Source organism: Centroberyx gerrardi, chromosome 17, assembly GCF_048128805.1.
Source record: "Centroberyx gerrardi isolate f3 chromosome 17, fCenGer3.hap1.cur.20231027, whole genome shotgun sequence".
NCBI lineage: Eukaryota > Metazoa > Chordata > Actinopteri > Beryciformes > Berycidae > Centroberyx > Centroberyx gerrardi.
This window is the reverse complement of record NC_136013.1, coordinates 23,286,390-23,309,765: the sequence shown is the minus strand read 5'-3', so window position 1 is coordinate 23,309,765 and position 23,376 is coordinate 23,286,390. Positions and strand designations below refer to the sequence as shown.

The 23,376-nt window shown below is 40.5% G+C and overlaps 1 protein-coding gene across 29 annotated transcripts in view; it reads right to left on the bottom strand.

Moving 5' to 3' along the window:
• Positions 1 to 23,376, bottom strand: part of nrxn3a (neurexin 3a) — a 353,072-nt gene that overhangs the window by 303,267 nt on the left and 26,429 nt on the right. For 9 of the 29 annotated variants that reach the window (XM_078289649.1, XM_078289650.1, XM_078289656.1 and 6 more), the window contains exons 3-4: positions 12,878 to 12,902; positions 3,447 to 3,455 (exon numbers count right to left, since the gene is read on the bottom strand). The exons of 17 other annotated variants lie outside the window; for them this stretch is intronic. In XM_078289649.1, coding sequence (XP_078145775.1) covers positions 3,447 to 3,455; positions 12,878 to 12,902 — 34 coding nt within the window. Of the gene's footprint in view, positions 1 to 3,446; positions 3,456 to 3,657; positions 3,671 to 5,922; positions 5,974 to 12,877; positions 12,903 to 23,376 lie in introns of all 29 variants that reach the window. 3 more of the 29 variants (XM_071914345.2, XM_071914341.2, XM_071914340.2) reach the window with 2 other exon arrangements.

The following is a 23,376-nucleotide window of genomic DNA, read 5'->3' as shown; positions in this document are numbered from 1 at the left end:
GTAAAGAACCTTTTGGGGTTAAATATTTAAAAAGATGGAAACACTTTTTTCCAGCTGGGATGTCAAATCTTTGATGCCCAATATCTCAGAAGTCTACCCAGAAAAGACCTTATAATTCCAAGTACACATTTTGCTGTCATACATGATATTAACATATTTGGGGGGATGTGAAAATATTATTGCTCACTTACATTAATTGTATGTATTGAGGAAAAAATTCAAATATATTATATGTGTGTATTTTCTAGTTGTCAGCCGCTGTCCACTACTGTCTCGCTGTCATAATCGGCTGCATAAAAAGAAGTGACTGCAACAGAGCAGCAGATGAGTTTCCTCATTTCCCCTGAAGGCATCATGGAAGGGCATACTTGCCGGCCTATCAGCTGGGGAGCAGCCCGGCTCGTTTCACGGATGGATGGGATTGGATGGGCGCCCGAGACAACTAAAACGTTGACTTCACTCTATCTCGCACTCACTTGCTACACCTTTGAGCTTTCGAGAGACCTAAAAGCACCCGCAGTCCGCGGCCAATCCCCTCTGGCCGATGGCGGCCGTCCCAGAATGCAAAGCACCACGTTCGCGGTTGCAATGTGACAGCGCTCACCGTTTGTAAGTAGGATGAGGTTGCCTCTAGCCATTGATTCGTGGTCAGGTTCGCATTTCCCCGCCATGATTTATGTGAGCGTGGTGAGGTTGGAGATGAGCGGCGGGACAGAAAACACAAGAGATGAATCACACGAACGGCCTGAAAAGGAATTCTGAGCTCTTGAAACACATTTGATTATTATGTATTTTTCCCCAAAGTTGATATATTGTCTTTTGGAACAGAACATACAGTATATTCCAACATATTCAGTTGAGCGTGAATGGAAGTCCAATGCTCGCATAAATAAGGTTATACACTGGTAATGTACCACAAACATAACTGAATTTTCTACCTCAGTGCAAACATCTATTAATATACCATACACTATTGTGAAATGTATGAGGCAGTGTCCTGTGCTCCCAGGCAGAGGACACACAGATAGAGATCCCACTCTCAGTCTACACACTGACCTCTGAGAAAAGTCTTCACAGCATATGAGGCATCAAAGCCAATCTCCCTCTATAATAAGCATTCTGAATGAAACATAATGGACTTCTCTTATCTGAGCCTAGGAACGTTCTAAAGCTCAGTGGGCCCGGTACACAGCCCTGAGGTACACCACAAAAAAAACAAAAAAAAAAACGATCTAATTTCCAATAACAATACAAAGTGTTTTCCACTCATCATTCTCTCGGGGAATTTGCATTAACTGGAAGGCTAAAGCGAATATTTAGCGGGTTGAATTATGCTGACGGGGAATTACACGAGACAAGGTAATCTAGGAGTTAGATCAATCAGTGATAGGCGTTCACCTCATATGTTCAGGCAGCCTAACGTGGTGTGTATATCCGCTTAGCCTTCCTCCATCTGATAGCGCTGCCGTTATAATTTGCTGAGCCGTATTGCTGAAAGAACGAAGGTCACCTTCAACACTGAAACACTGGATCTCCACTTTCTCTCTTCATTTAACAATTTGGAAAGTGATAATTCTTCTCGGCGCCTAATGGGTTTCTACGCCAGCCCAGTCCGGACTTTGAGAATACCGAAAGCAACATCCAACTCTTTTGTTCTTCAAAAAGCCCAGAATTGCTCTGTCATAACCTTATGATTGCTGCAGTTATATTGGAGTAAAAAGCGATGGGATGATCATTTGAACTCGCCCATGTGGAACGATGAGAGAGCAGGAATAAATGGCGGTGGGGGGGGGGGGGGGGGGGGGGGGTTGGGGTGTGTGTGTGTGTGGGGGGGGGGGTTAGGAAGGCGCACTCTGACTGTCGAGTACTGAGCATCAACAAAATGTATGCAAACATTAGTGCGGTGCATTGGAAGTGAATGGTCACCTCCGTACAATGCTGAGGCAGCGGTCACTCTCTTGCCGCCACACCCTCATTGGAAATAAACTGCAGTTGAAAAGCATCAGCTAATGTTTCATTGACAACTGAAGAAACACATACCAAGCACACAGAGAATTGAATTAAATCCTTCATCCCTTTTCATACAATCCTTCAATTCAGTTAATACCATCATCATCTCCTGAGTAAAATATGAATAGATACATCGGGCATGTACAGTGGTAAAGAAATGTGTATTCCGAACGGTTCAATATTCTGGGACACATAATGTGCAGAATGCTGAGGCCCCACTACAGCACTCGTCGAACTGGGGGAGCGTTACATAATTCCACACTGCTTATTCAATGAGCCTCCCGGCAGATACATAATAGATGCAGAGCAAATATGTGGACGAACTGTGGAACTGTGCGAATCCGTTTCTTAGGGTACATCAAAGCCCTTACAAGTGTGGCTATTAGGGAGTCTGACTAAAAATACACAAAAGCAGATGATGCGATACATGTGTGGCCACAGCAAACATGGCATGTGTGCATACATGGTCACAAACAGGAAACATGTATACAGGACACCCACACAAAGTTGGACCGTATGTATATTTTCTCTATGTGATATATGTATATGTTTATTTTTTTACGTACTATATACGTTTATTGTCTCTGTGATACATGTATATGTATATTTTCTCCATGTGATTTGTATTTTTATTGAGGGTTTGCACTGCATTTTCAGGTGTTTTTATGAAAAGCACATTGAGTTTCTTTGTGTATGAAATGTGCATAATACAAACTATTACTTGAATGAACAGGAAACGGATGTTATGGAATATTTGAACTTTTACACCAAAATGAGCTTCATTTTATGGCAGTGATAACCAATCAAACAACCAATTGTCAATATAGCTGTGCATCAATGTGACATCACCGATATGAAGGAACTCTTCTCTCTGATTTCTATAAATCGGGAAAAAACAAAAAACAAAAAAAGAGTCGTCTGCATGTAAATCTTGCACTCTAACCTGTATGTCAGTGCTTCTCAACCCTTTTCACATCAAGGACCCCTAATTTAGTCCACATTAGGGCCACGGACCCCCATTTCATGAGATCTTGTCTCTGAGAATATTTGTATTGCTAGATATGATTTTATCCCGAATTCCATGAATATCTGTATTGTAGGTAGAGAGATAACAGTGAAACTATCATCAAAATAGTCATTCTTCTACATTCTCTAATTGTGTTAACTTCTTGTAAATGAAATAATGGTGAAGTTTAACAATTCATCAATTTGTGTGGGGGACCCCCTGCAACCCCCCTCACGGACCCCTGGTGGTCCCCGGTCCCCACGTTGAGAACCACTGCTCTATGTTATGTGCTTCCCTGCCACTTCTATGGAATGACAACAGTGGCAATCCAACGCCCTTAAACTCTGGGCCCAGTTTCACCGTACTTTTGATGTAAGGAGTCTGTCTATTTCAGGCCCTTTCTTCCTTCCCAGACAGATAATGCTTTTACGCTGTGGCACTCACTTGGGCTTTCATCAATACCACAGTTATTTATTGACAATCGATTTGCGTCTTTCGCTCGGCTTCACAGCAAACACCCATCTTCCCCATTCTCACTTCTTTAGATACCTCCAGGTGAGGACGTAGATGCTCTCCAAAGCCCATCAGAGCTACCACTAAAGAACGTGTGATAGGCCGATCTAGGGGAAGAGTTAGGAGACATGGGATGCAGTTCTGGACCGTCTCCATTCATCCTCTTACAATGCGAGACAAAGACAAAGTATTTATATCAAAGCAGTACACCGCATCAATTGGTTTATTTAGAATTAAGCAAAATAGGATTGATTACCATCAGGCAGACGCTACCGCTGGGAGCACTGCCCAGACAGACGGGTAAATTGGTACAAACAGACTTAGAAACAGTTTTTACCCAGAGGCTGTCTGGTTTTTAAATGAGCAGCACTTACACTTTGCCGACAATGCATGTACTGCTGCATATGTTTTATGTTTTAGCATGCTTCTTATGTGTCTTTGTCCTTCTTTTACCCTGTCTTTTCTGTGTTTTTTTTTTTTTTTTGCCTGAATGACGTGAGGCTCGCAATCAAGAATTCCAATGCATTTTTATGTAAATAGAAAAATAAACATGAAACTTGATCCAAACCTCAATTCAACTTGCATCAGGTGTAAGTTTCATCTTCATCTTTCATCTTTTCCGGTCCGTCTCTAAGCTATCTGAGTATTGGTGGACAATATTTAAATGTTTCCCCACTCACAGCTCTTTTTGGGGTACCTGAACCAGGCTTCCCTTTAAGTTGGACACAGTCAGATGCAGTTGACTCATATTACAAAATTGGAAGTCAGAGACTTTACCTGCATACGGACTTTGGGTTAGAGATCTGCTCAGTTCTCTTAGACTTGAAAACATCAAATTTAAAACCAGGAACCAGGGGGGAGCCTGACCAGTTTGGCAAATGATGGGGCCCATATGTATATTTTGTTGAGAAATTTGAAATCAGAAACCTTGCCAGATATGATGTACTTGTATCTCTTCACCTTGTAACCCTATAACCTACTACTGCTATAGTCTCTGATACTACAATTTCCTTGCTGGTTGGGATACAATAGCTCTGTTACTGACAGCCACTATGTAAGATTTGTGGTTATTTATTTATTGATCTGTTTATTTGTTTGTTTATGTATTTATTTATTTATGTGTTTGTTTGTTTGTTTATTTGTTTTCATTTTTAAATAATAATATGTTTATCTGTGTTGCACTTTTCGAAAACAATGTTTACAAACTGCTTTACATACAGTAAAACACAAGTGATGTAAAAGTACTACAGTTAAATAAAATTAAGTCAGATAAAAAAAATATATTTAAAACGAAAATAAGAAAAAGGAAAAGAAAAAGGAGAAAACGAGAAATGGTAATGACTTGCATCATTTTATTTTACTGATTTAATTCTACTTCTCTTCTTTTTTCTTTTTTTTTGGAAGTACTTCAAAGGTTGTATTGTATCTTTTATCTAACTGCTGTCTTTTCTGTGACTTCAGCTATTTGACGAAGGATGTTTTTTAGTCCACAGTGGCCTTTCCCTATTCTCTATTGTCTATTTTTTGGTGTGTGTGTCCTGTAATATGTGAAACTAATAAGTGAACTCACTAAAATAAATCTACAAAATACTGTATATATGCTCTGATTCAGTGGTTCTCCCCTGTAACCTGAAGCTGCATAAGCCCTCATGCTTTCCAACACATTACCACTAAATGTAAGGGACCATCAATCAAACTTAGCTGAATGTAAAACGCATGAATCCAGTAATGAATAGAGAGGCAGACAGTCAGCAGTAGGTTCAGCCGCTGCCCAGTAGACTCTTTATTCTTTATGGCTGGTCCCTAATCACTCATAAAAGCTCATTTCCCTCCAATGGGGCCAGCTTGACCAGGTTTCAGCATTGTGTAGCCCTGGCTGAGGGAAGGCCATTAAAAGCCTATTAAAACAGCATTTCGCTCTCCACTACACACTTAGTAAAACACACATACATAGACACAAACACCAAGGCAAATAAGCGGGGCTATTACACACACACACAAACACACTTGGACACAAAGAGGCTAAAATGCATGCTTACACAATGGCAACTACGGATGAGTATACACACAAATGGAAACACACACACACACACACACACACACACACACACACACACACACACACACAGTGACATATCTCAGAAGGCAGGCCATTAAAAGGGTAATTATTTGTTGGGAGTCATTATAAGGTGAGGCCATCATGAGATATACTCTACTGCATCAATGACACAATAGAGAGGGCCTATATTTATACAGCCGGTTTGCATTTGCATTTACAGGCCGGTTGTTGTCTCTCTCTCCCCCTCTGTCTCTTTCGCTGTCTGTCCCTATTTCTGTCTGTCTCTCAAAGTGTGAACAGACACCATGAAATCCGTTCCTTCAACTAATTAAACTCTGAGCTGCCATCAGGGCCAAATGTTCTAGATCAGGGTAATGGGAGACGTCTTCTGATTAAAAAAGCTCAACTCAGAAGTGCATCCACCAGAAAACACACACACACACACACACACACACACACACACACACACACGCAGGCATGTTCATGGACAATATTTCCAGCCCCTGTATGCAGAGATGCATTGTTTGTTGGCATGGTTTACGTGATTTTATGTGATTTTATGCATGTTTGTCCACCAATATAACTTGTTTGAGATACAGCCATGGGACCAAACCCACTCCCAAATGGTAAGAATTCACTTTATTCACTCAGCAGCCATGTTTGATTTGCAACATAACCGGGGTGGAAAACCCTACCTGGAAGACAGCATAGCAGATGGAAATAGAAGTTAACTTAACTGGTAGGAAACAACAGCAATTGGGAAGGCCAGGAGGCCGCAAAAATGGTTCAATGTTTTCACTATTCCTAGCCATGTAACCAATAAAGGCTTTTTAACTTTTGGAAAGATACAGAGTGCCTTGGACTATTTTTTCAGGATTCCCTTTTGATTACCTTTCTATGCATATTCTGTGTATTTTTCCCAATTTTTGTTGTTTCCTACTGAATTGACAGCCACTTTCAAAGAGCATCTATGCTTCCCACACTGAGGACCCATCACAGCACTCCTCTGTATTTTACTAAACTAATAAATAAAAAATAAAAAAAGTAATAAATAAAAAAAAATCTCCCAAGTCAAATGAAAGACTGCAGGGAACATCCATGATGTTGAACGTAAAACTTGCTCACACCAGTGGTTCACCACCATCCATAATGTAAGCTAATGTTAGCAGTCAACTTCTTCATGTTGTCACATATTTGCTGACAACAAGCTTTAACAGTGTCGGCTAACTAACTAACCAGCTAAAGTCACCTAGCATTAGCATTAGCTAGCTGGCACAGCTAACTAACAATTTGACTGCCTTTGAAGCATAATGTTACCATATTATTAATCTTGACAATCAAAAGTGTTAATGCTGACAATTAATAGGGTGGTTGGTTTGGAGATTTACGACGTGTTTGATTTTTTTTTCAACTTAAGTCCCATTTCCGTGAGTCACAATTTGCCACTGAACAGTATGAAGTAGCTGACTGCTAACATTAGCTAACTTCATGGATCAACATCATGGAGTATTCCCTCAATCCAGTTGCTGTAGTCTTTGATTTGGACCATCTCCAGCTTTACTCATCTCTGTACGATATTGAATGATAATTTGGGTGTGTATTTTAAAATTATAGGACCAGTTTGTTTCCATCTGCTGCACTGTCTTCCAGGTTTTCCACCCCCCCAAGTATGATGTAAATCAAACATGGCTACTATGTGAACAAGGCAAATGGGAGACAGAGAGAAAAAAAAGAGACCGCAAAAAGATGTAGGAATAATACATGATTAATAGGGATATACAAGCAGAGGGAGGGATGGGGAGAGAGAGACATAGAGAGAAAGAAAGGACCAGGCAGAGAGAGAGGGAGAGGGCAAGAGCTGGGGCCCAGAGTGGGAGAGATGAATGATGGAGTCTAAATGAAATGTCACTCCCAGTAATGGGAAAAGGCCCCCGCCAGAAAACAGGTCACTTAAATTGCAAAAGATATACTTAAGCAGTTGTGCCTCGAGCACAGTGCGCTTGACAAAACTGTTAACATTAGGTTTCTAAAATAAAAACGAATGGAGGGAGGACGGAGGGGGAGGGAGGAGAGAAAATAAAAATGCATTGCTTTTGGTTTGTGGCCTCTGCAACCTGGCTATTATCGCTGGGACGGTATCATCTTTGGCAAAATGAATGCTCGGCTTACAGATGAGGCACATGCACGCACGGGCGCACACACACACACACACACACACACAATCAAGCAAACATGCATGCAAACAGCCATTCATCTCTGCAAACATACATTCTCTCTTTTACCCATGCATATCATGTGTCATCCATTTGTAGATCTAGCTTTGCAGCATCATAAAATGAGCCAGATTCAGTCTGTCGAAACGTTGTTGTTCCTTTTAATAAGTGCCATAATCAAGCATCTCAATAGTCGGTTGACTGCGATAGTCACATCCGCCCCGAGTAAAAAATATAGCCTCCAAAACAGCATTACAGAGCAGACTTTCCCTTTGAAATACACACACAGCCCCTGGCACAAATCAATAAGAGGAGGATAAAATGCACTTCCATTTAATTAAGATAACCAGCACATTCTCAGTCATAATCTCTCTCTTTTTCTTCTCCTCTCTCTCTCTCTCTCTCTCTCTCTCCCTTTCTTTCTGTCCCGCTCCCCATGTCATCCCCCTCGGGGCTTTGAGAAATGTTGTCAGTAGGAATCTGGATTTAATCGTTCCTCCGATCGGCGCCATGTTTTTCATCCCCTGAAGCATGTTCTCACTCCCCCCGCCCCCACAACCTCCTCTTTGAAATTTCCGTCTGGGGAGTGCTCTGCCGCTGAAATGTGTTTGCTCTGGGGCAATTGGACTCTCGGGGTTGACGTCTTCGGCTGAACCGGTTACAATTCATTGTGTCGGGGTCTGTGTGAGAACGCTGACTGGTGTGCTGCGTTGGATTGTGTCAGGCTGCCTTCAGGAGCGCTGCCTTGGCGTCAGATATCTTGGAGAGGTGCTCATTGGAGTTTGGGGTATATGAACATTATAGACCAAAGAGGAAAAAATAGATCCAAGGCAGTGTAGCAAAAGTGCTTCTTTCTATATCTATGATACTAGGCATTAGCCATTAAAATAAAGTCTACCTTCTTGGTCTACCTTCAGTTGTGTGTACACATATACTTACATACTATTATAATTATAGATCTATATATGTGCATAAACATATATATATACACTGCCCATCAAAAGTTTGGGGACACCTAGCTTTTGAAAATGCTTAATAAATATGCGTGTTTTCTTTGTCGGTTTGCAATACCTTAACCCCGTTAAAGACTAACTAGATTTAAACTATTAAACTATATGTTCATCAAAAAACCTCCTTAGCAGCTGGAACTGCTGCTCACACTTCCTTCGTGTGAACAGTCAGTTTTTTCCAGTCGTTCCTCAGAGATGCTCTGCAGGACTTCCCAGAGGTTTGTGGAGCGGGTGGGTAGGCAAAACCTTCTCTTCATACCAAAGAAGACACTTTGATGAACATGAAGCTGAGTGTTGAATAAATATATCTAAAGTATTAGTAAATGGCTATTTTATGTTAACAAAAAGCATTTTTTTCCCCTTACTTCTTCAATGAAAATTAACAGAGAAAATCAAATAGTACTTTAGAAAAGGTCCCCAAACTTTTCATGGGCAGTGTATATATTTTAGCAATTTTGTATTCATTTATTTATTTAGAAAAACTCAAATGAGCAGACATCACCATTGTCTCAGAACCTACGAATTAAGAGTCCACAAGGGCAGGAGGGCTAAATCCAGCATGGAATTAGCAGTCTTTATTAACAACTTGAGCAGACCAGCTACCTGGGACTGGTCGTTGACTGTTAGCAGCAGGACTGCAAGGGAAAGTGCATGCCTGTTGAGGTAGGCTGCAGGGGTTTTGCTGAGCAATCCCTCTGCAGATCCTTCAGCACACTGGGCATCTCTGGAGCAAAGAGGAGACAAAAAACCATCAGCAACGCCATCGAGGCGAGGTAAAAATCCTCCAGATGTCTCTAGATCAAGAGAGTGAAACCATAGGGAACATTGTAATGCAACCTGGACACAAGTTGGGGCCTGATCAACCTCAGCTGGGCCATCGGATGTTTAAAGAGTAGCTAAACCCCAACCAAATTTGTGGTGAAGCCTGACACCTAATGGTGAAAAGCAGGGTACTGAACTGGCCACCTGCTATTGGCTGGTCTTTGGCGCCAGGTGATGTCACCCTCTGTAGAGAACAGAGGTGGTGACATCAGTTACTCTTTAAAGACCCAAAACACCCAATGACCCCAGGATACTCCATAACTATCCCTCCTGTGTCGCTAATGAGCACCACTGTCCAGAATCCACATGTATCTGTGATTGAGATTCCCAAACAGATCAACGCTGCATCAATGGATGCAATGGAAAAAATGAGAATGTGACAGAAGCTTCCGCCATCTTACGCTCTACCCTCTGCTAGAGTCACCTCACTGAAGAGTTGAGACATAAAGCTCAGTGGAGTGCTGACTGCCAAAGGATGGTTTGTTCATGTGCTTCCCCTCAAATGTAAATCTACTCAAAGCAGTAAGAGGTTCCTTTTCCTCCAGATCCAGAGCCGGATCCACTTCAACACTGCTCCCAGATAAACTCCATGGTGGAGCTGACTGAAGCAGGGTTCCCTCCACAGGTAGGGGAACATGCAACTATCCTGATGGACATGAAGGACCAGCTGGAGAACCCTTCTTAAGCAAGTAGGGCCTCCAGGTTCATGCTGTACTGTATATGACACACCTCCACAGATCATTTGGGATGAGAACCCAAACCTCTGGGTTCACACCATTGAAGGTATTGACTTTGACCCATATTTTGGTTGGTTGAGTAGGCTTTAAGTTGTGTCTTTGTATGTGTATGTGTGTGTGTGTGTGTGTGTGTGTGTGTGTGTGTGTGTTTAACACTGTTCTTTTAGTCTCTTAGTGTTTCGCTCTTTCTTCCTCTCTGAAATTGTATCTACCCTACAATTGAATATTACTGTTAGTGTTACTGTTTACCAATGCAATAGATTAGAAGGTATTAAAGTGTAAGGTAGAAGGTATGACATAATTATTTGTTACTATTGCTTACTAAGAAAATGACCAAGGTTTTAACTGTGTTTATTGTATAAATGTATGCAGTCAGTAGTTAATGGTGTAACTGTCTGAGGTGAGATGATTGTTATAAAGATGCTGTTTTACTAGTGGTGGCTCATGAAAACAGGTGCCTAACCCTCCAAACCTAGACGTGCATTGAAAAACAAATGTTTAAAAAAAAAAAATGTTTTAAATGTAATTCCATTTATTCAATATATTATCATGCTGGATAGTGTGAAAAATGCATTAACTCTACAATAAAAATGTTTAATTAAAAATGTAGTTGATAATTTTCCAAACTGTCTCTGCTCCAGTTCTGCTACAGCCAGAGAGGAGGAAAAAAGCAGCAAGGTCTCACTCTGACCCTGCTTCCAGGAACCACAAACATAATTGCGAAGCGCACCACACCACAGTTTGCTCTCTATGGAGCCCCCCAGGGGTCAGCTAGTAGAATAAAATAATTGATGTGAGAAATCTGTAACCACGAATTAGGAATCCGTGCCCACGGATTATTAAACTGTGCCCACGGATTACTAATCCGTTGTCCACAGATCAAATTCATTTCTAAAATTGCCACTACACCGCTTTGACGCTATCAACGTGCAATGTACAGTTCCCTAATCTGTGGGCACGGATTACTAATCTGTGGGCATGGATTTACACATCAATCTTTTTCCAGCTGACCCCTGTATTGGCATTAAAGGTTCACCCAAAAATGAAAATTCAGTCATTACATGACTTCCGTTTTGGCGTTTAGCCTTCAAAATAAAAGCGTGAGATTTAAAATAGGTAGAAATACTGTTACTTTGTATTTAATCTTTGTATTACTTTGTATTTAATATTCATGTTTGATGTCCACTTTAGTCTCTGTTCTGTATGTATTCTGCATAGTGTAACACATGCAGTGTTTATAGTTAAAATGGCACATATTATGGCATTTTTCATTATTATTATGTCATCAAACATTAATATGGGTGCTCGCTTATTGAATTTGCTGATTAAATACAAAGTAATTGGTTTAAAACAGTATTTCTACCTATTTAAAATCTTGCGCTTTTATTTTGAAGGCTAAACGGCCAAACTGGAAGTCTTGTTTCTGCTAATTCGAGTAAGAGTTACACATGTAGTTCTCCTCGTTCTCGTATCTCGGGTGCACACAAACGTGATCTTATTTTTCAAATAAACAGCTAGAGTGGCGATTTCAGCTAAATAATGGTGTAAATGTCGGTCTTTTCAAGTCACTTAGGGATCGTTTGGCATCTGGAGACTTGCATTACGCTGGACGAGCTGCATGGAGCCATTTTAGGGTTATTTTCTGTTATTTTTTTAACCGTGAAGTCAAGTCAAGTCAGGTCCCCAGCAGCTTCAGTTGATTAGGAGAAGGCTGCTACATGTTACTGTACAGCCTGCATTTACTTTTCATTTGAGGAGGAAAGGGTTGTCTAATATGACTCTTTTCTAGGAGGCAACAGAAACTGTGCCCGGTCGTTTTTGCAGCAATAGCGTATGCAAACTTTGCAGCTGCTGTGAACGCCGCTACAGTGACTCAGCCGCTGTGCGACTGAGGGAAAGAAGCGATGAATGGTGGGAGCGGATGGTGTGATGGAGTCCTCGGATGAAGCTGAGTGGATGGAAAACTTCAGAGTGAGTCATGACATTTCCGCCCCCTCTGCGCTACAAATGTGAATGCGCTGGACGGATTGCATTTATACCTGGGTGACTCTGGCTGAGATGTGTTAACACCTTGCATTAACATGTGTGTTTTTCCTTTTCCAGATAAGGCAGGGTGCATTTTAGCATACCAAAGTTTAGGCATACCTTCTCAATAATTTTTGGTGTTCCTGCAGTACTCAGTACACGCAAATTGTTTGATGCATTTTCTGGGTCGGATTGGGTCATTTTCTGGGTCAGCTCCTTTGTGAATGGAAGTTGAAACAGGCATTCTGGGAATTTATAACCTCAGCCTCCAATTCAATGTCAATAGAGCAGCTCCAGGCTGTGCATCTTAGCGATACCAGAGATCAGAGTCCGTGTTGTGCGGTTTCTAGCTATGGCGGAGAGTGGTTCATGATCACAAATATTGATCCAGTGGTCCCAGGCGAGAGGTATGAACATATGTGAGCTGTGGAATGAAATCAAATGAAGTTAAAATGAGCAGTATTCGTAAATTGAGTATAAACTTTTGAGAAAATGCCAGTACCCAGGCTGCTGTGGGTTATTTCCCTACGCCTCCACAGCAGCTTGGTTTGCCTTACTAAGCAGAATTACCCCTGTCTAATTTCCCAAACAAGGTTCCCTGGTCTCGAATGACAAAGATACCGCCCAATCGCTCTGTCCCAGTGCCCTGCTCTACTTAACCATCACAGTTAATGAGGCCAAACATGACACCATTGTCTTGTAGTGGTGTCATATTGTCTACATAACAGCTTCCCTATGGCTCAAGATGAACTGTTGGCTTGGCAACAAAATGGCTACTTTAGGGAGTGACATGCTATCTGGTGCGCAGTGTTATCGATATAGGGTGGGTCCTAAATGGCCTTATATCAGGTAAAATTACAGCACTGGGCTGGTTACAGTAATACAGGGTAATGCTTCGGAAGATGTGAGAATACATACATATATACAAAGGTTGCAAGAAAAAGACACAATATTACATTGGGATTATTTTTAAAAATATACATTACAATTGAAATATTGCATACTTATGATACACTGTATATGTTTTACAGACTAGTTAAAGTCTACAGTACCTTCTGAAGTGGTTTGACACATGTTCATTTGCAAGGAAGGACTATGGTAATATCTCCCATTGCACAACTGATAACCGCCGTATGTCCCAATGTAACTCGATTGTTCATATTACAAAGTATCTAGATTTTCTAAGTTCTCTTCTTAAACCCTTTATGTTGTTCTACCTTAAAGCAATATTCCACTTAGTTTTAACATGGGGGTTATTTGGCACTGGACTGCCATGAAAACCGGAATATAAACTAATCACCAAGATCGGATGCAGTTGGACGAGTTTGTGGTGTTCGGATTTTTACTTCTCATTCATTTCAATGAGGCCACGATAATATCCTGAAAACTGACATTTAACACGTTTGTGAACAGATTCAACAACAGATCCCACTTTTAAGACAACAAAGTAGTCCTGAGTCTGTCCTCATTTTGCATTTTTATTTTTGGATTACACGTAAAATTAGTATTTAAATGTAAAAGTAGATCTGGTCTCCCAAACAGGAGCTATCTCTCCTAAATGGTATCCCTCCGTTATGTTCTCTTCTATCATTAAAAATGCTTTTAGCGAAATGATGTTCTAAAACGGACCCAGAGTCAGTTGAAAATCACAGTAGTGGGATCTGTTCATCAACGTGTTAAATGTAAGTTTTCAGTCTATTTTCATGGCCTCATTCAAATGAATGGGAAGTAAAAATCCAAACACTACAAACTCGTCCAGCTGCATCCGATCTTGGTCAGTAGTTTATATTCTGGTGATGGTCAAGTTCCAAATAACCCCCATGTTAAAACTAAGTGGAATATTGCTTTAACACAACACCATATATTTCTGCTTGTGGCCTAACTACTGTATATGGATAGCCAGCCACTGGGAACCCCCCAGTTACAACTCAGCTAGCAACCATCCTAACCCGTAACAGAAGCAGCACAGCAGCAGAAAAACAGACACACAGGGGGAAAAAAACACACACATCCACATGTACTGTGACAGAGAGGAAAACAGATATAGACAGACAAGACAGAGAAATCAGAAAATCCCTTGTTTGAGGAATAATCCCAAGTCTGGCTTCGACCCTGAAAAGCGGCCCTGATCTGATAAGGCTGCGCTTCCGTCCTCGCCGTCCACTCACTTTAGGATTACCGAATCTACAAATCATCTAGACTGCCTTAAAACTGAAGGTGGGCTAATCCGCATGATGTTGAGATTAGCGGCAGCTTTGCGCTCGAGGCGACAGGTTCTGGTCAGATCGTGTCAAGCCGCCGGCGGGAAAGAAACAAAAACAAGATAATGTCTCAAAGTTGCTTTTATCCTGATTGACTGTTTGATTGGAGCAAATACATGCTGCGGGTCAATCTCTTGGGGCAATGATATTGTTTTAATGTCACGCTTAAAGGATACGAAACCTGAAACCGTTTCAGGTTTTGTGAGGTAACAAGATTATCACATTCTGTTTGAAACAGACACTGATGGTGCGTAATACTGAATTTGTCAGAATCTATAGGCCGCAGAGTAAATGTATCAATTTAGGCATTTGGGTGACTACAGTGAGGGCATCAGTAGAATAAACTTCAATTACTAAATCACCAAATCACCAAGCAAAAATAAGGAATGCAATAGTCAGAGTGTCCTTCTAATATTCATGTGATGAATGAAGTGAAGAGTGAAGGTGAAGAAAAGAAAAGGAGACAAGCAAAGAGAAGACAAAAAGGGAATATATTTTGTACACAGCAAGTAGAATGAGAGAGAGGGGAGAGAGGAGAAAACATTCATTACTACACTATTACTACCATTACCATACTATATCACCTTGTGTGATGGTTCTATCTTTTGGCTTGTTGTAAAGTGTATCCACAAACGACAAATGTGTCACATTTTGCACAGAGGGAATCCAACAAAGCTCCCACAGGCAACAAACAACCCAAAGGAGCTGAGTTTGGATTGGAGACAGAGAGAGAGAGAGAGAGAGAGAGAGAGAGAGATAGAGAGAGAGAGATTAAGGATACTGTCACTACCTGCCGAGGTGTCAAGGTGCATGAAATAAGGAGTAAAGTGGATTGATGGTTGATCTACACAGGCACTATTACACACACACACACACACACCACAGCAGCATTGGAAGTGTCTGGTCTCATACTGGTTTTAGAGCCATAGGGTGCAAACACAAAAAAGCTATTATTCTCACTATACTGGCCCAAAATACAAACTTTACTCTGTGTGTGTGTGTGTGTGTGTGTGTGTGTGTGTGTGTGTGTGTGTGTGTGTCAACCAGGCCATGATCAAAACAATGACCTTTCATGAGGCCAACAGAGACTTATACCATCTATCAGCTGTAATGTGTGTGTGTGTGTGTGTGTGTGTGTGTGTGTGTGTGTGTGTGTGTGTGTGTCTGCGCCTCTACCTGTGTGCATGTGATTTTACATGCATACACTATACAAGAGTGTACCTGGGTGTGTTCATACGTAACAGTGCGTGTCCGTGTGTGTGTGTGTGTGTGTGTGTGTGTGTGTGTGTGCGTCCGTGTGTGTTATCCCGTGGGCCTGGACGAGCTCCTGGAGCGAGGTCCACTCCATCTCTTTAACAAGGTGCCACCAGAAATAACATGACCCACATTAAAGACCACAGTGCTACACACTGTATATAGCGGGAGACTCCGACTCATCAGTGGCACGTTCTTGTCTTCAAGAACTGATTCAAATTTGGGTGATCTCTGGCTCCCAAAATTTTGAGATGCAAGTGTTTTTCTTTTTAAAAAATCTACATTCATCAAGGGAAGGTTTTCTGTGCACACATGCTCTTTTTCAGCAGTGCCCAGCTTCACATTCACAGGCCCCCTGTCTGTCTACCATTAAAGGAATAGCTCAAACACGGAAGTGGAGGAGACTCACGACCGTTTTTTTTAAAACAACCGGCTGTAGTAAAGATTTGCGCTAAATGATGGTGGTGGTGATGGTGATGGTGATGGTGATGGTGATGGTGATGATGGTGGTGGTGCGATCGTTGGCTTCAGGAGACTTGGATTATGCTGCAAGGGCTGTATGGAGTCATTTTATGGATATTTTTTGTTCCTTTCTGAACTCTAAAGACCGGTCCCCAAAGACTTCAGTTGTTTTGGGGAACGCTGCTACGAAGTTGTGCTGGCAAGCTCCGGGACTGTTATGGACTAACAAACTTCACCTGTGGTTCAACTGGCATGAGGGTGAGTAGATAATGACTGAATTTTAATTTTTGGGTGAACTATTCCTTTAACATGTTTCTTGTATCCAGATTGTGTCTAGATGTAGCTGAGTTAACATTTATACCTGACATTAAAATGCAACTCTGGTATACCCGTCGGATTTCTCTTTGCCTTGCCAAAATGCAGATTTCCACACGTTACTTCCTGTGGTAATACTATACAACCTTTGAAACTGACAGTAAAACAGTAAGAAAGGTGGTTTAGGTGATCAGATCTTCAGTCTTTGGTGCATTCACGCCTGAACTTTATGTGTTTTTTCCTCTATCTGAATGTAGTCCGATCACCCAGGCCGCATGTTAATACCAGGTGTAAAGGGGGACATAGAGTTACACGCTTCCACACCTGGCAACCACCTACACACCACAATAATCTTTGGCATTGAGCAACTTCATCAGGGCAATTGGGGGTTGAGTGCCTTGCTCAGCAGCACCTCACCAGTCATTCTTGAGGTAGGGGAGAGCATTACAACTTACATTCTCAAGCCAGCTTCTCTAACTTTTAAGGTGCTTTCAGGTGGAGCAGCAGATAAAGTAGCCAAATGTGGAGCCATTCACGGTGAATGGTCAGTCAGCAAAGAAGAGTAATCTTGCTTTACTTTATTTTTTTCCAATTAAAAGATCTAATTTGAACTCCTTCCTCTGGATTTTTTACTCTGTGTACAATGTAAAATCTCAGCAAAGTAACAATACTTGAGTGGGATATTTTGGTACTTTTTCCACTTTCATCATTGGCTAGCCTTCTTTTGAAAGTCTCTGAATCCAGTCTCTACCTCACACCAGCACAGCCAAACCTCCAGTTTCATTAGTGCCTTCTTTTCATTTCTTCAAAACGGCCAATGCTGTGCATCTCTTCTAGCGGCCAGCGCTGGCAGATGAGCCCATGCGCTGTCTACAACCAAATTATAATTCATCAGGCCTCGGGAGATTATGATACCTGGTGTTTACACAGCAGATGTGCACTTTAGATCAATTACGTTTGCATTCTGCCCTCTTGCTTATTGACATTGCCAAGTGGGAATGTTAGCCAAAAGCTAAAGGCAAAGTGAAACAAATGACTTATGCTGTGATATGACAGAGAGAAGGCTCAGATGGATTGGCAAACACATAAATATGGAGGTACACACACACACACATGCATACAAGACTCTGGACTCAAATGCAATGCAACTATCCAAACTTGCCCTTCTAATGTTTCATTGATTATTTCCATGCACACAATAATCTAGTAATTACCCTTACTTTGATTGTGAGAATAATTCAATTAGCTTTTTTTATGCACCAAATGTTTCATCAATATTCCTGTTCCTATGAAATCTTGTATACTCTAGTCATTTCTTGAATAAGTCAATCTACATTTTGAGCATCCATCATTTGGCTCCTTTCATAAACTGCAGTTATATTGCCCTTATGGAAATCCATAACTGACCAACAAGTTATCCAGTGCTGATATTTAAGAGGCGTGAAGACCAGATATAATCAAAGTTATTAAAAACATTGATAATGCAAAGTGCTGCAACTTGTGAACCCTTGTGTACAGACATTAGTTTGGATCATGGTGTAAACAAAACAACCCCAAAATAATGTAATATTGTAGTATTCAAAGTGCTGTACTTTGTCTTAGCGGGAGTATAAATACTTCCATTACAACTTTAAATAGAGTAACATTTATTTACAAATCACACTCACATCAGGATTAGACTGACATATCGTGCCAATATTGGCCTTTTATTAATAATTGGGTATCGGCCAGTCATTTGACTGTGTGGTGTGGAAGGATTTTACTCAATAGTCTGTAAAACCTGCAATGAAACCTGCCTCACCCTGCCTTAAAGCTGCTAACCCACCTAAAACTATTTGATAAGTCTAGGTTTCAGTGGAGAGTTTTAGTGTCCCATGATAAATCAAAATGCTGTTTCAGAGGTCTTTCCACCCTGACAAGAATACAGTTCAGGGTGGAAACACTGAATACTTGTACATTTTTTGAATTTTCGGGGCATGAAATTGGTCAGATTTAAAGATACAAACTGTGTTCAGAATGGTTGACTCGTTCACTCACTCACTATTCCCTATGGAGTGTTATAGTGAACTATATGGGCAACTAACAAAGTTTTGAACACTACATTAAACATCATTGTTTCAAAAAAAATTGGTATTCGTGTGTTGCACCCGGGTGGGTCCAGCATCTCATAAACAAACCAAGAGCTCATGACAAATGTATAGGTAGTATCGATTTAGCAAAATTTTGAACATTAAATTACAAATAAATTCTAATCATGTGCACGTGTGGTTTTGTCAACTAGGGTGCCGTCTCCTGATGGTCGCAAGCTGTTTTGGTTTGGTAAACAATAAGCTTGTAACGTTAGCTAGCTCACGAGCTAGCAACTAGCATGAGCTTTGCCTCCTGTATTGGTGGCTAAAGTAGTTAGCTAGATGACCTGCAACGATGGTTCCTGTAGCTGTTCTCTTCTTCCTCAGTAAGACACGATCGCATTGCATTGTGGTATACAGGAGAAATTGTAGGGTACAACGTCAGTTCACTACATTTTGGAGTGCATATATAGCAAACTATATAGTGAATGAAATTAACCGTTGAGGATTCGGACACAAGTACAAAATGGTGGACACACTACATTACTTCTGTAATAGGGAACAGTTTTGAACAAAGCTACTGAATATTGACACAAAATACTGGCTATTGGCAGCTTCAATTCAAAAATATCAGTACTGATCTTGACACAGACTTTACATTCCAATGTTTAGGAATGCTATTCTCACACTGACTGGGCGTAGTTGGCCATTTGAGCCAAAAAACACAGATTTTTGGTTATATGCTTAGTTTATATAAGAGTTTAAGACTGCAGCATTGGTGTGCATTTAAATTTACAGTATTGTCCCTCTCCCATCGTTTGCTTCTAGTCTGATGAGTTGTCAGTTGCGGTGGGGTTAGGTCACAAACTTTAGCACTGCTATCTTGTTACCAGGTCAGGTTGCCAGAGCCATAAGGAGCACGTCACTTTTCAGCCTGATCCAATTGGTCCGTGAACTGAAAGCAACACAGATAAGCCAGTGACAGGGGAGATTAACCTAGGTTTAACCTCTATTCTCTGGACTGGAACCCCTCTCTCATTTCTTGCTTTTTGGGTCTTGTGGCTATAGCTGTTAGTTTGACAATAAGTCACAATGTCAGTCTCTCTTGTGGCATTTGTCTCTCTCTCTGTGTCTGTAACCCACACTATTGTGGTGCACCCAGAAAAATCTATATGGAATCTATATTCTATATGGAACCATAATGACTCAAAGAACCCTGTTGTTCTTCAAGTTAATTTAATACTACTGGTTTGGAGTATTTCATGCATTCGTAAATGGTTCTTTATAGCACCATAAAGGCTATGATAAGTCTAAAGAAACCATTTTCTGGAGACCTTTTTGTTGAGTGTTCATCTTTAGGAACCAGCCAAACGTTCTGTTTGATTGTACAGTATCATAAATGTCCTATGTAGAACCATTTGACCATGGTGCAATGGAGAGTTCATGGATGTTTTACCTCTTTCCAGCTGTATTTCCGGGAGAGGATGTTTGGTCCATGAAGCAGTCAGTCAACAATGTGTAATGTGGGTCTGAGGATGCATTATGAATTATCATGTATTATGTTTCATATATCATATTTTGCGTGTAATAGTTTAAAAGCGGGGACTCTTGGGATTTGAATGAATCCTTCCATTATTATGCTTTATTATTTATGTGTGTTCCATTATTCTCCCTGATGTACTCTCTGGCCTTGTCAGGCCTCATGTTTTTGCCAAATACAGGCTGTTTCAGAAGTAGTTTATGTACATTACTGTAAATCTATGCAGACAAAGAACATTTGGTGACAGCATCAGAGAGAGAATGTAAGAATGTGTTAATGATGGGAAACAATTTGAACGCTGATGCAAGTTAGTAACAATGTAACAATCTTCTTTCCTTTCTACTCTTAATAAAAAAACTAAATAAAATAAAAGATTTGTAAATTTTTTAAAATTTGAAAAATTTAAATATCTGTAGTATTAAAAAATTGCTAAATTGGTCATTTAACTATTGTTAAAAAGACTAAAGTTAAAATGACTACAATTATCCAACGGGCCAGCCTATAAAATGTGGTGTATGTCAGAATAATTTTTGAGACAGACCATGAAGAAGAAGTTTTTCTTTATTTATTGTTAAGGTCATAGGGGCTTAACAACCCTTTCTAAAAGTCTAAAGAACCGTTTTCTGGTACTACATAGCAGTGACTCTCAAGCTTTTTCATATGGACCCTTAATTTAGTCCACATTAGGGCAACGGAACCCCATTTGAAGAGATTTTGTCTCTCAGACCCAAATCTGAGAATATTTTTATTGTTAGATATGATTTTGTCCAGAATTTCATGACTATCTGTATTGTAGGTCGAGAGATAACAGTCAAACGATGATGAAAATAATCATTTGTCTACATTCTTTAATTGTGTTACCTTCTTGTAAATTAAATAATGGTGAAGTTTAACCATTCATCAATTTGCTGGGGACCCCCTGGAACCCCCTCAAGGACCCCTGGTGGACCCCACGTTGAGAACCACTGCTATATAGAACCATTTTTGTTAAGATGGTAGTTTTTAACTCCAAAATTGCATATCATTCTGCCTTTTTTCCGCTTAGATGATGTGTGTGTGTGTCTTAGTGAGAACCCCAAACACACACACACATACACATGCAGCCTCACACACATAGACAACAAGCAATTATGACTCTGAATCACACGCAGCGCTTGGTGTTGCCCAGCAGGGCTAGGTGAGGACACCAACACTGAGTCATAGTAATCCTCTAATGAACTGAATTCCCTCCTAAAAATAAAATCTGTTTCTATTATTGAAATGCTGACTGTAGGAGGGAAGGAGCGTGTATGTCTGATGCACACACTCGCATCCTCTCACACTGTCTGCAGCAGGCTGACAGACCTATTGATTCGCATAGACGTTAATGTGGTAATCCTCAAGATCCTTGTTTTTTTTATTTATTTTGTCTCCATCTTTGGTGTAAAGCGCTCATTGCTGTGGTATATATTTTTTTTTATTTTGTCACCATCTTTAGTGCTAAGTGCTCATTATTGTTGTGTTTTGGGTTTTTTTTTATCATTTTGTCTCCATCTTTGGTGGTAGCAATCAGCATCTTGTATGTGGTCAAGATTTCCTCCAAGGTTTTACATTGGTTGCTCAAATAAAAAATAACTTTCAGTGTCGGCCTTCAAAAATCCATACTGATCCAACCCTAGAAGCTAGTAATAATCCCATAACACCAGATTCATAATATACTGTAACGCATGTCACAGTAGATTATACAGAATGTCATTTTCTGGCGTGAGTCTAAAAATAGTGCATATGATGCTTATGATGTCTTTCAACGCACTACAGGTGATGTATTACCATGTTAAGTTAAATTGATGTGATGTTTGTGGGAAGGTTTCGTCTTCTGAGATGAAAGAGCTGCACCGACAGTCATTGTTATCAAGAGGGATAAGTAGACCACACACACACACACACACACACATAAACTCATCATAGCTATGAGTGCATACTGTATTGGTACATTTGCCATGCTGTCTAACTGATAAAGTGATTGTTGACCACGGTAATGAGGATCAATGCAAATATTTACTATTGCCATATGGCCCAATAAAACACACACATAGCACAGAAATACAGACACACAGGCATAGAGTGGTAATCACACAGTGCAGAACTCTTTCTCGATTTTAAGTGTGTGTCAGACAAAAACAGACACACACACACACACTACTAGATAAGACTAATTAGACTCAGAGCTAATCTAATGGGGGACAGGAGGGAAACAGTAGCACCTAGAGACTTTGTCAAGGGCAGGGAGTACTAAACCTGGAAAGGGACATTTGCACCATAATGTCACATGAGGAGAATTTTGGTATTCCTAGGACTTTTGCGAGAGGACTTTGATTTTCTACCATTACTGGTATCAACATGCATCTCAAATGTATACACACTGAAATAGTATTTCTCTTTCCCAAACACGCATGTCACTTCCTCTGGTAATATTTACGTTGACAGTTGACACTAAACCCCTCGGCTCATTTGTTTTCCATTCACCAGTATCTTAACAATCCATTTTTGACAAGTATGACTATGATTCAACCAATATGGGTTTTTGAAGGGTTACTCATATTTGACCATATTTATATAAAAAAGAAAATATTTATATTTTATTCATGGAACACTGTAAAAGCCTCTGAAACAGCATTTAGACCATGGGACACTGATAACCAGTGTAATTTGCAATTCAAACAAACTGCATCATATAAAGTGCATCATGTCCATCACATTAAAGGTGGACAACATATCCAATTTATAAATTAAAGGCCAGAATCAGCAAAGTGATTTATCATTCTAACCCTAATCTAAGCTGTCTGCCCCCTGTCTGATTTGCATGTGCATCCTTTTTGGATTTATGCGTTCAAGTGGTGCTGTGGTGAAATGAATCTTCAAATTCTCTATGTTCAAGGCTGCTGAATTGCACACATACACATGCCCACACACACACACACCTGCTTTAGCAATCCTACACGGCTCCCTTCAGAAGAAAGCGTGTGTGTGTGTGTGTGTGTGAGAAAGAGAGAGAGGTGTGTAAGGTTAGGGAGAATTCCCAATGCTGATCAGCATTTGAT